This window comes from Brassica napus, chromosome C6 (genome assembly GCF_020379485.1).
Source record: "Brassica napus cultivar Da-Ae chromosome C6, Da-Ae, whole genome shotgun sequence".
Lineage (NCBI taxonomy): Eukaryota > Viridiplantae > Streptophyta > Magnoliopsida > Brassicales > Brassicaceae > Brassica > Brassica napus.
In genome coordinates, this window is record NC_063449.1 from 26,967,170 (window position 1) to 26,980,949 (window position 13,780).

At 33.3% G+C, this 13,780-nt stretch overlaps 2 protein-coding genes across 3 annotated transcripts; both read left to right on the top strand.

The window, feature by feature from the left end:
• The first annotated feature begins 1,250 nt into the window (after positions 1–1,250).
• Positions 1,251–3,507, top strand: LOC106409338 (agamous-like MADS-box protein AGL18). 2 transcript variants are annotated; one of them, XM_013849981.3, is made up of 9 exons: positions 1,251–1,349; positions 1,562–1,770; positions 2,206–2,317; positions 2,403–2,458; positions 2,542–2,641; positions 2,729–2,770; positions 2,867–2,908; positions 2,990–3,141; positions 3,251–3,507. In XM_013849981.3, exons 2-9 carry the CDS (start codon positions 1,589–1,591, stop codon positions 3,339–3,341), a joined length of 777 nt encoding a protein of 258 aa, XP_013705435.1. In that variant the 5' UTR covers positions 1,251–1,349; positions 1,562–1,588; the 3' UTR covers positions 3,342–3,507. The 2 variants fall into 2 exon arrangements, with proteins under 2 accessions (XP_013705435.1, XP_013705436.1); XM_013849982.3 differs by having other exon boundaries at positions 1,281–1,424.
• A 9,770-nt stretch (positions 3,508–13,277) lies between these two features.
• On the top strand, positions 13,278–13,772 carry LOC106407913. The gene has a single exon (XM_013848759.1). It carries the CDS (start codon positions 13,278–13,280, stop codon positions 13,770–13,772), a length of 495 nt encoding a protein of 164 aa, XP_013704213.1.
• The last annotated feature ends 8 nt before the right edge of the window (positions 13,773–13,780 follow it).

A 13,780-nucleotide genomic window follows, 5' to 3' on the forward strand; every position in this document is an offset into this window, starting at 1 on the left:
TCGGAATATTCCGACGGATTGATGTTTCCTCGGAATTCCGTCGGTATATTCCGAGGAAATTCCTCGGGAAATTCCGAGGATTTTATTTTCCGTCGGAATGTCCGTCAGAATACCGATGTTTTCTTGTAGTGTACGCTGCACTAAAATTATATAAAACTCACTGATTGCTTGGTCGATAAAATATTACTAAACCGAGACTAAGATAACAAAATCAAAAATAAATTGTTCTTACAACATATTCGACTACTTAAAAGCGTTACATACTTTAATTCGCCAAGCACATACAAAGCCACATTAACAAACGTGATAGCCCAATATCTCTAGCAGTCCTATAAAATACAGCTCACATACGTTTGAACTTGCATATCTAACGACGAAAAGTCCACCATTTCTTTTAAATATCTCATAATGTAAAACAATCAATACAACATGAAACTAAAGAATACCTAACAAAACAATGCTTTTACGATTCGGTTCAAAGGAAAATGACACATAATCCAAATCCCGCGCGTATCACGGACCGACCCTAGTATGAATAAATAAACTGTTATTTCTTGTTATTATATTTAAATTTAGTTTTAAATAGTGTTATTTACAAAATCTAACCAGCCAGCGATTTATTATTTGCCAATATTAGTGCTTTCCTAATATTTGGATAATTCCGAAATACAACGTTCGTTATTCTCTATATATATTTTCCGTTAGGATGGTAAGTCATCTTAAAAGGGAAATCTTATTTTCCTGCAAATATAACAAATTCTGTTTGGGTGGGGGTAGTAATTCCTCTTTCTGAGATTTTACTATCTATTAAGCCACATCTATTGAATTAAAAATTCAATAAAAACAATCTTATGAATTTTGAATACCATTTTAAATTAGATAAGGGTAAAGGATGAATTATTATTATTACCTAATATTTCTTATTATATTTGGCATAGAAAACATCTAAATCTAATACGAGTGTTGAATATAAATTAAATATGTTGCCAAAATAAATAAATAAATTTTTGAACTTCAATAAAAAATTATTCGTACGCTGTATTGAATTTTCAGTTGATCAAATATTTTTAAAAATATACACATTATTTTGTATTAAATTATACCGTGATACACGGTCAACTTTTTTCGAAAATAGAAATTACTTTCTTTGTAAACCTATAAATTTTTAATATTTTTTTTGGTAGATTAAGTTTTAGAACCGTCATTAAAGCATGAAGTAAAGCAGATCAGAAAAGAAAACCCTAGATATTAGATTTCTATATATATATAACCAAAAAGAAAGAAAAGAGAGAGCAATTTACAGTAGGAGAAGAGAAGACAAACGAAACGAAGGCGTTATAAAAGGGAAAGTAAGTTCCTAAAAGAAGAAAACAGCCACTCACACGAAAGCAAAGCAAACCAAATATGGAAAATTGCTACTTATAGTAACTCCCATCTTTTTATGCAGTACCCTAATTCTAGCCTCCTCCTTTCCTAAAGAAAACCCATTCCTATATATACACAAAATCTATAAATATATATATAGATATACAAAGCCTTACTACTTCTTCCTCTGTTTTAGATTTTACAGAGCAGACCAGATTGAAAGATGGGGAGAGGAAGGATTGAGATTAAGAAGATTGAGAATGTGAACAGTCGTCAAGTCACTTTCTCCAAAAGACGTAACGGGTTGATGAAGAAGGCCAAAGAGCTTTCGATCCTCTGCGACGCGGAGGTTGCTCTTATCATCTTCTCCAGCACCGGCAAGGTTTACGATTTCTCCAGCGGCTGGTAAAAAACAATGATTCTTTTTGTTCTGGGTTCATTTGAGATTAGCAAAGTATGTTACTTTCTATGTTTTGAGATTGAAAACAGAGCAACGTGTTTGTCCTCGAAAACAGAGCAAGCTACTTGTTCTGTCTTCTGGTTTAAAGACATACATCCTTGTAGAAATCGAGACTTGTGTCTCTGTAATTTGGATGGTTGTTAGTTATAAACCCTAACTGTTGAAAAAAATGCAATCTTGGTACTGATCTATAACTCTAAGATTATAGTAGACCATAGTTGATTTGTTTCCTAAGAGGTGTGTTTATCTCTTCTTTAGTGAAGAGATTGAGAATGCAGAAGAAATTTTCTAAGTCTTTTGGTTGTTTTGATGTTATGGTAAAGCCTACTAATGGATTAAGCTAATGAAGAGCGTGTGTTTTTCTTTCAAATGTGTTGAAGCATGGAGCAAACTCTTTCTAGATATGGAAACAATGCTGAAACGGCTGATCATAAACAAAGAGAACAACAACAGCTTTTACTTTGTTCTTATTCACATCAAAATGGTGTTGTGGTATGTGTGTCTATCTCTATAAGCAGTGATCCTCTCTATTGCAAACTTTTGTATCCCTTTTGTTACATGGATACCGTTGTTGCAGTTCCAAAAAGATGAGTCTACGAAGAGCGAGCTTGTGAGACTACAGCTTGCTATTGAGTATGTGTAGCATCTCCCTTAGGAAATTGTGAAGTTTTGGTTGTTTAATTTGGTTCATCTTTTGTATTTGTTCCTGAGAGCAGGAGACTGAAGGGTAAGAAGCTTGAGGGTATGAGTTTCTCGGATCTTATTTCTCTTGAAAACCAGTTGAATGATAGTTTGCATAGTGTCAAGAATCAAAAGGTGAAGACAATAGAACAATTTTTATTCAAAAAATTGAAATCCATCTGTGTATCATCTCTTGACTTACAAAGTTTTGTTTTGATTTAGACACAACTCTTGCTTAGCCAGGTAGAAAGATCCAGGTTACAGGTAAGAACAAGGCTTACTCAAACTGTTATCATTGATTCTTTACACAATGTTAAAACCTCACCATCTTTTTTTGTTTATTTTGGTTGTAATCATTAGGAGAGAAGAGCATTGGAAGAGAACCAACTCTTGCGCAAACAGGTAAACATTTGTTATACCCTTACATTAGCTTACTCTAGTCTTTACCATGTATACCACATTCAAATATAATTTTACCCTCAGGTAGAGATGTTGGGGAGAGGTTCATCAGGACCAAAAGGGTTGAGTGAAATACCTCAATTCTCTAGCCCACAAGCGGAGCACGAGAGCTCTTCATCAGATGATGACGATAATGACAATGAGGACCACCATTCTGACACTTCCTTGCAGCTGGGGTAAGTTACTAACAAAAGCCTTACCTTCTCTGTTTCAAGCTTTTTCTGGTTAGTTGACATCTCTGAGAAGTGAGAACTAAAAAAAACCATGTGGTTTTGTCTTTCTTAGGTTGTCATGGTCGGGGTATTGTAGAAAGATAAAGAAGCCAAAGATCGAATCACCCTGCGATAACTCTGGAAGTCAAGTGGCTTCTGGTTGATGGAATCAATGATTGTTCTCTTAAGTATGGTGTTTAGTAGAGTGGCTTTTGGTTTTACCTGGTATCAAAAATTAGAGTTTGGTTTATGTTTTAGGTGAACCATTTTACCTTGAATCAAAAAGGGTTTAACACTTTGACTGATCAAATAACTTTAGTTTTTAGTTCCCAACACGTACAGCACTACACACCATACATGTCATAAATTTACATTTTCTAAAATAATTTTAAGATTCCGAACACATCAATATCTCGATTTAAAGATGGACAGTTAATCAGCAGAACAACAATTCAAAACATCTTAATCCAAGTCTTTGCTCTGGCTTAATTAATCACCAATGAAATATAAAAGAAGAAAGCCCAATCTGATGTCATATGAAGCCTTTTAGCCCGTCTTGCCTTTTTTAAAGCCCACCCCAATATCCTTGGGCTATATTATATAAATTGGATTCAAGGTTCTAAAAATCGGCATACGCGATTCCTAGGCGGTTCCATTCGAAACGATTTTTTTTTTAAAATTAAAATCCAATTTATGCGATTCAGTTCGATTTAAACTGATTTTAACCGAATTAGTCTAAATATGTTAAATTAAACAATAATATTAGTATAAATCCACAAATTTGTTTAATATCATTTGTTTTATATATCTAATTTTGATGAGTCATAATAATTTTATAACTAAACTCAAAAACTAAACTATTTTATTTAAATGTAAAATATATATAAAATAAATCACTAATTCGTTAACAGCTAGACTCCGAATAATCCGTATAGTCGCTAGTTTTTAATAGAGCGCCTAGTTACCGCTTAGCTATTTCTTGAACACTGTATATTTAAGTTTAAATGCGTCATGACCACCGACAAATCGAAGGCGTCGCCGACGGCTGGTTTGATGGTTTAGAAACAGTTCTGGACAGGCTGCTCAATCATACACATGCAATAAATAAAATTATAGAAAATTCTGATTGATATTTTCACCAGAGACTTTGACAAAGCGGCAAAAAGTACAGGTTGCTTTTATCCTGTCAGTAAGTACAAGTCGTGATCACCAGTTTTTTCTCTTCATAGACAATAAAAATTTGTTTACATGAAAGCGGTAGTTCAGGTTTTTCATAAATCTTCTCAGTCACATACTTCTTACGTTCCATATAGATTAAACTTTTGTAGTTTTAGTAGCTAATCTCTATGAAAGTTATTGATAGAGACTGCTTTGTTTTATTGAACTACAATTGGACTCGGAGCTGTTATGACTATAATACTTTGTTTTGGCTCGTTTGATTGAATAATTGTTAGTTTGTTTCGTAGTGAATCCAAAGATTATACAAACATTTTCGAAATTGAAATGGTAATGACTAGTCGACACAAAATCTGGTAATGAGTCCGAATGTCGAAATATATTTCCTTTATAATAAAGCACATGTCCCGACCTAAATCGGGAAATCTGCATAAGAAGAGAAGCCACGTGTGAAGGAGCTTCATCATTCAATAGAGATCCATCGTCAACATTCAACACACACACTTATTCTCACGGGCTCCCAAACAAAACTCATACTACCACATTTGAACTTTTTTATACAGTTAGCCCCAGTTATATTCATTACGACCCTTCCCCCATGTCTCTACCGTCCGATCACGGATTCTAGCTGTAATCAAGGGGGGCAGATTTAATGAACTGGGCCTTTGACTAGTGGACTAAACTGCCTTTCATCATGTAGCTGACATTTTCTTCTAGTATTTTGGCACTGTTGGCCTTTAAAAGAATGATTATAATTCATAATAACAGTTTTACAATTCATTGGCCTAGTTTGTTTTGATCTTACGAGGAAGATGGAGATGGTAGATTGAACTTTGCTTAGAGTTCAATCGGTTTTCATTACTTCACTAGTCACTATTCAACAGTTGCCTTCAACTAAGTTTTTGGCTTCAATTTCTAAATGCATTATAAGTTTAGAACTGTCTAATTTTCAAATTAAACAATTTTCCTTTCGTCTCGTAAAAATGCATATTTAAGAAAAATATTTCAAAAAAAAATATATTTTTATATTTTTAGTGCAATCAACTAATAATATAATCTTATTATATAAAGCTTGGTTCTTCAAAATTGCTAATTAACATGATTGTGACACATGCCAATTATATATTTTAAGATTGTGACATGTGTTACTCTATCTCATAATTAAAAATATAAGTATTAAGATATTAAAAATGAATTTTATTAAAAAATAATTATAAATATTATGTAATAGTAATTTTTCTTTTTTAATATCCTAATAAAAAGATAATTGTCAAGTATTATTTGATAATAATTTTCCTTCTAATATTGTGACATGTGTTTAAATATATAATTATTAAAATATATATAACAAGATAATAAAAACGAATTTTGAAAAAAAACTACCTTTAGAAATTATTTAATAGTAAATTTTTTTAAAAAAATATTTAGTAGTAATGTTTTTAGAAATTTTCCTTTTTCAAAATCCTAAAAAATATATTTGAAAACATTTATTTAATACAATTTTCCTTTTCTAAAATTTTAATGAAAATATAATTATAAAATATTATATTGAGCTTGGTTCTTCAAAATATCTAATTAAGATGTTGTGACACATGTCAGTTATATATTTAAAAATGTGATATGTTTTAAACTATCTCATAATCAAAAATATATATACTAAAATAATAAAAATAATTTTTCTTACAAATTAATTATAAATATTATTTAATAGTATTATTATTATTATTATTATTTTAAATATACTAAAGATAGAGAATTATAAAAAATAAATATTAAATTTTAATAAATTGTTTTTAAACAAAAACGAATTGTAAAATCGTACAAATACAATAAATTATTTAATAAAAAACATGACCAAAAAATAACTTTTAAATAAATAATATTAATTTTTTAAAGCCTAATAAAAAGAAAATTATAAAAATACTTTTCTTATAAGTAACTACAAATATTTCACATCTATATTTAGGTTTAAGCTTCAACATATTACTTCCACATATTCCACATATTTACATGAAAAGTATTACATGATTATTTTCTTTTAATTTGTTGATAAAACTCAACTTTTTATTATCATTATTATATCTTATGATGCTAACATAATTTTTAATTTTGATGTTGTTGTCGTACATGAGTATGTGTGAATATGATGAAAATATGTTTGTATGTATAAGACAAAATATAAATGATAAACATAATTTTTTCTGTTAAAAATAAAATAGTTGAATAAAATCTAAACAAAAAAAATAATTATAAAATAATTATAAAAAACTAATTATAAAATAATTTCTTATAATTAACTAACTTTACTTTTTAATGATTTTGTGTTAAAAAATATAAACCAAAATTAACTTCAAATATTTCACATGATATGATGGTGACTGTGTCAATTAAAAAAATTATATTGTGAATGTTTCAATAAAGACTCCCATTATATGAAAATAACTTTTTATTTTCCTAAAATCCTAAATAAAAGAGATTTCTAAAAAACATTTCTTTTCTAATCTTAACCAATTAAGATTTTTTTTTAAAAAATAAATCCTAACCAGAAAGAATTGTAAAATTGTATTTAATAGTAATTTCTACATTAAAAAATTAAAGATAAACATGATAGTAAAAATTATTTAATAAGCAAGAAAATTTATAAGAATATAAGTGATATTGAAAAAAAACGAATTTTGAAAATGGCAACTTTTAAAAATAGTTAATATTAACTTGAAATAATTATTTGATTGAAATTTATATTTCTAAATCCTAGACAAAATATAATTTTAAAATATTATGTAATATTAATTTATTTTTCTAAAATCCTAAAAAACTGTAAAAGAATATTTGATAGTTGTTTTCCTTTTTGTCAAAAAATTCCTAAACAAAAGAAATTTGTATCATTATTTTAAATCCTAACCAAAAGAGAATTGTAAGAATTTATTTGATATATTTTTAAGAGAATATTTGGATATGAACATGATACTAAAAATTATTTAATTAAAAAAGAAGTGTAAATTTAGTATTGAAACGAATTGTAAAAATAGTAATTTTAAATTTTTTTATTAATAACTAAAAATAATTATTTGATAGCAATTTATTTTTTTATGAAATTCTACAAAGAAGATAATTGTAATAGGTTATATGACAGTAATTTTTCTTTTTCAAAATCTTAAAAAAAATTGTAAAAGAGTATTTAATTTTTTTTTTAATTGTAAATAAAAAGTAGATTTATAAAATATAATTTTTTCTTCTAAAAAAATCCTAACAAAATAAAAATTTAAGAACTTATTTAATAAAATATTAAATTAATACATAAGAACATGTATAATGCTGTCATTGACTCGATTAGTGTATTTGATTTTCATTTCTTTTTACTTTTCTTTCAATTTCTTAATTCGGGTTGTGTTCAGTTTAAACGTTTAGGTATAGTATTTTCTCTAATCCTAAGTACAAAGTTTATAACAATTCATCTATGCACCATGATTATAAAAAATACAAATATTTACTTGAACTTATGTGCAAAAATGAGTTTTAATTATAAAATAAATCTCAAACATCATATGTAAAAAAACAATCATAAAACTATAATAAACACTCCCTTTGTTTCTTTTTGTAAGATGCTTTAGTTTTTTTTTTTTACAGCAAACAACATTCACAGACTCATGTAGACTCTGTAAACCAAGGTGGTAACTCTAAATCCATGTGTACGACGAAAGACGGTTGTTGCCGAGCACAACGTGCCAAACTATCCGCCCTAGTGTTCTCCGTCCTAGGTACATGAACAATATCTGAGTTGACGAAACTTCTTCTCAAAAGCTTAATATTTTCCAGGTAGCTTTCAAATGCTGGTCATTCCTCTGGTTCTGAAACCATCTTCACCAATTGAGAACAATCCGTTGCAAACGTAACCTGAAACTGTCTTAAATTTCTCATGTATTCCATTGCCCAAATCAATACCTCCATCTCCGAATGGAGCGGTGAAAGACATGCTCTTACATTTCTTGCCCCTAGTAAACCATCACACCCTGGTAATGTACTGAGCCAACCTTGCCCTGAAAATAGATCATTATCTTTCCATGAACCATCTGTGAAGCACCATCTTCATGTGGTTCCTAAGTTAGGCATGACTTGTACTTCCTGAGCACACCTGTTGTTACTAATCTGTGCCTCAGCCCAAAGTGTGGATTCAACTTCTGTTAGTCGTAGTGTTTCTCTGGGATCAATATCAAGATTACTGAATACTTTATTATTCCGACCCTTCCAAATGTACTATAATATCCATGCAAACGGATGATCCTCCATCTTTGGATTAACTCTCTAAAATAGATGGTCCATATTAGCAAAAAGAGAGCCAATAGGGAAAAAGTTCGGGTTTGATGGGATTTTAGATAGTGCCCAGACTTGACGAGCTGGGGGGCATTCAAAAAACACATGGTTTATTGATTCCTCTGTATCGCCACACCGTGCACAGCAAGTATCTCCTTGTATTCCTCTTGCCCTTAGATTTTTCGTTACCACTATACAACCTGATATCAATTGCCATAAAAATGCTTTAATTTTGAAGGACACTTCACTTTCCAACAAAAATCTTTGAGTATATCAACATTGGGCCCATAGAATTCTGGTGGTTGTTCCTTGTCAGGATAAATCCTTTCCACTTGATACTCTGATTGTACCGTGTATTTCCCATTCTTGGTGAAATGCCATTCATTCCTATCCTCCATCCGATTTCTACTCAATGGTATACTTTCAATTATTTTTGCATCGTGTGGATCCACCAAGTCCCTAATTGCCTATAAATTCCATGTTCGGGATTCCAGATTAATGAGAGAATCCACTGTGAGTTCCGGGTAACTATTATGAAGATTTTTGTTAGCTGGTCTCGGGCGAGTGGATGTGAGCCAGGGATCATTCCATACTGAAATAGATGATCATGTTCCAACCCTTTTAATTAGTCCTTTACAAACCAGAGATCTAGCAGAAGTAATACTCTTCCAGCCATATGACGGGGAATATGAGCAAATCGGATCCAGGGGTGAAGCATTCCTGTAATACCGTCCTTTAAAAACTCGAGAAAAAGGAGAATTTGGCATCTCGGTCAGCCGCCACAATTGCTTCTCAAGCATTGCCGTATTAAAATCAGTCAAATCCTTAAAACCTAACCCACCATTATCCTTATGGACACACACTTTATCCCATGATTTCCAAAGCATACCTCTTATACTGCCTCCAGGACTTCACCAAATTGCGCAACAGCACCTGTTTGCTTCTTCACAGTCGTTTTCGGTAACTGATACACATACATCACATGGTTTGGCAGAGCCGTAACCACCGATTTAATAATCACCTCCTTGCCACCCTTAGTAAAAAATCTAAAAGTTCATCCATTAATCCTATTATTTAACCGATCTTGTACGTAGCCAAACACTTGTACCTTAGAACCTCCTAGGCTTTCTGGCAGGCCTAAATAAGATCTCATTCCACCTAAATTCTGAGTTCCCAAAAGATCCTTCAATTCTTGACGACTATCTTCATCGATCTTGTGTCTAAATTGAATTGAGGATTTCTGGAAATTAATCTGTTGTCCAGGGACAGTCTCATATTCCTTTAGAATCCTAAGAGCACCTGCAACGGAGGTACACGACAGGTCCTTAGCGTTTAATCATAGGTTAGGAGGAATAGAATAATAATTATTTGGTTAATATAAGTAAGGATTGGTACGTTAATAAGGATTTTTAGGACTTGATCCTTAGGGTACGTGGCGTTTTCTGAATGGATGGAAGGGTTTACGGTTTGGTAATGAGAAAAATATTGGTCATTCTCGACCGAAGCAGAGAAAAAAAAATTGTCCCGACGAAGAAAGGTGATTCCTCTCTCGACGAAACGGAGGCGATTCCCGCGACGAAAGACGGCGATTCCCACGACGAAAGACGGTGATTTGTCTCTGTCGGCGGAACAAGGTAAATCGCACCCTTCTTTTGTAGATTAATCGATATAGATAAGTTTGCATCTTGAATCGATCTCGTTTGAAATTAGGGTTCGAACACAATTTGGGGATTTGTTGCGTTTGTACTTATTATCGGTTTGAAAATGATACTGTTTTCATCGATTTGGGTTCTTCTCGTTTGAAATTAGGGTTTCAAAAGGATTTGGGGCTTTTTGTTTTTTGTACTTATCGGTTTGAAAACGATACTACTATCATCGATTTGGGGTTCTTCTCGTTTGAAATTAGGGTTTCAAAAGGATTTGGGGCTTTTTGAGTTTGTATTTCTTGCACAGGTTTGCTAGCTACTACTCGATTATCTGTTTGCTAGCTACTACTCGACTATCCGTTTGAGATTTTTAGAAGCATGTGTTTGCATTTCTACATGATAGTTTGAGTGTTTTGAGTTTGAGTGTATTGAGTTTGTGTGTTTGTTGTTTAAGGATTACAATGCCAGTTATCTGTGCGACATAAAAAAAAAGCTTCCTAATTTGTTCTGTCGGATGAGCTGCAAGTTTATGATCATGTGTGTGTGTGTTGTTTGGATTGAATTGATAGATGATGTTCATTGATTAGCATGTGAGCTTATGTTTACCTCTGTTCTTACTTTATTATTTCTTGCAGGTTAACGAATATGGGACAAGATTATTCATACATCCAGCCTTCCTCATCATCAGACTCGATTGACATTACCTCCCTTCTTCAAGCAGAAGCTGAGTTGTATGCGGATGAAGGTCAGAGTATCTACCATAATCCAGAACCGGTTCAGTACCCACCTCAACCAGAGGCAGATGATGGAATCCCGATGATATGCTACTGTGGTGGTGAGCCTGTTGTTGCAACATCCTCCACTCATAAAGATCCCGGCAAGAGGTACTTCACGTGCGAGAATGTGGATGATGGAGACTGCCACATCTAGAAATGGTGGGATGTCGCGGTCATGGAGGAGATGAGCGACTTGCATAGACAACTTAGGCTGCTTAAGTATCAAGGCAATGCGAGTGAGCAGAAGCTGATGCTGCTAGAGAAGAGTGTGTTTGAGTTATCAAACCAGAAATCAGGAGTTAAGCTAATGAGAGTGAGCAGTAGACGGTGCTGTCTATTAGTTTTAATAGGTTTCGTGTTCTTGTTTCTGCATGGTGAGTATATATCCTTGTGCTTTTATCTCATTTACCAATATTCTGCGTGGTGAGTTCGTTGACTATTTTATCTCATTCTTTTCAAGATTAGCTTTAAACGAGAGTGTCTCAAAGAATCAATGTCATTACTAACAAGGTACGCACACTAGAATTAAAGCAATTAGTCATTTAATGAAGGTGAATTGATTTCTACCGTCGTAACTCCTCGGATTTGATCGGTTATAAATGTTAGCGCGTTTAGAAATAGTGAAATGAAGACTCTAGCTTGCTAGGATTGTACTAATTAGTCGGATTTGATTGGTGATAAATGCTAGTTCTTTGCTTCCTATCTTCCTAACTGCTCGGATTTTAATTGCTTTAATTGAAAAAAAAATGTAGATGGCTTACTTAAGGCTCTGTGTTTCTAATAGAGCGACACAACCATTCTCTAACCATGGATAACACCACTGGTTTTGTCGAGTCGGGTTCGAAGGAGAGGAGGAAATGGTCACTGAAAGAGGATCAAATCCTCATTGGGGCTTGGTTTAACACAAGTAAAGATTATGTGGTCAGCAATGAGCAAAAAACTGGTGCTTTTTGGAAGAGGATTGTACAATACTACAACGCAAGCCCTTATCTGGCTGGGACTATACCTAGAGACCTTGGGCAGTGCAAGCAGAGGTGGGCTAGGATAAATGAGCAAGTCTGCAAGTTTGTTGGGTGCTATGACGCGGCTCTTAGGGCACAGAGAAGTGGTCAAAACGATGATGATGTGATGAGAGCTGCCCAAGAGTACTTCTTCAACGATCACTCCGTCAAGTTCATCATGGAACATGCCTGGAGGGAGCTGAGGCATGACCAGAAATGGTGCTCCACCTATGTGACTAAGGACGGTGGGAGTCAAAAGCGCAAACCAGTCCAGGCGGAGGTTGATAGACAAGCGGAAGTGGGAGAACCAGAGGAAAGACCAGTCGGGTCAAGGCAGCTAAAGGTGTTACCAAGAAGAAGAAGAGTGGTAGAGAAGAAGAGTTGTCACAGTTACAGGGCGTGTTGGAAGTGAAAGAAAAACTCGCTAGGCATAAAATGCTTGATCGTTTACTCGGGAAAAAAGAGCCTCTATCTGCGATGGAGATATCTCTTAAACTCAAACTAATGCCTGAGATGTTATGATGTTAACTGTATGTTAAGTTGTTACTGTTGTTTTGTGTACTTGTACATTATTAAACTTTGCTCACTCTTTTCTTTTGTGTTGTTTCAGGGTTCAGCAGTAGGTCATGTGAACGAAGTCACGGGTGCATTTGGCGTTGTGTAAGTCTTTTGTTGTTTACCTCAAGTGAATCAAGTCACGGGATTCTATCTATGTACTATAAGTAGTTGTCATGCGCATGTCTTTAGCTATGTATCTCCTTCGCTTTGCGTCCTCTTGATCAAAACTTGTTTCCTCTTGTTTCAGTTCATGTTCAAGTTCTTATTATGTTTTCCCGGAGATGTAGAATATACCTACCATGATCAAGTACCGATTGTCTTTAACTACAACTACAATCTCTTTAGGTAACACTGGATCTTCTCTTTTATATACCGAGATTGTGTAGTATATACTTAGTAAACTTGTGTAGTATATACTTAACTTGAGAAGTATATAATTCATTTGAGAAGCTTTGAAGTAAATCTGATTAGTAAACTTGTGAAGTATATAATAATAACTAAAATTTGGAACAAAACTTTGGAACTAAAATATAGAACTTAAATCCAAAAAAATTTTAAAAGCAAAAAACCTTAACAAAATTAAATAACTAAAATTCTTTACCAATTTTTTTTGAAGGAGGAATCCCTAAAAAATGTCATCCTCTTCATCTGATGAAGTCGAAGAAAGACTGGAGGAATTATTCGACGAAATCCTCGAAGATACATACAACGACATAATGGAGGCCCAAACCTATAAGCAAAGGAAACGTGCTTACATAGAACGAAACGGTGAAGCCGGACACAACCGTTTATGGAATGACTATTTCAGGGAAGATGCGACATTCTCGACACATTTATTCAGACGTCGTTTCCGCATGAATATGGAATTATTCATGCGTATTGTCCATGCCCTCTCAGAGAACGTTCCTTTCTTTCGACAAAGAATAGATGCAACCGGGAGGTTTGGTCTGTCTCCACTACAAAAATGTACGGCAGCTGTTCGTCTGCTTGCTTTTGGTTCTGCGGCTGACACGGTAGACGAATATCTCCGACTTGGTGAAAGCACGGCACTTTCGTGTTTACGCCATTTCACTGAAGGAATAATACTGTTATTTGGAGATGAGTATCTACGAAGACCCACACCATAGGATCTTCA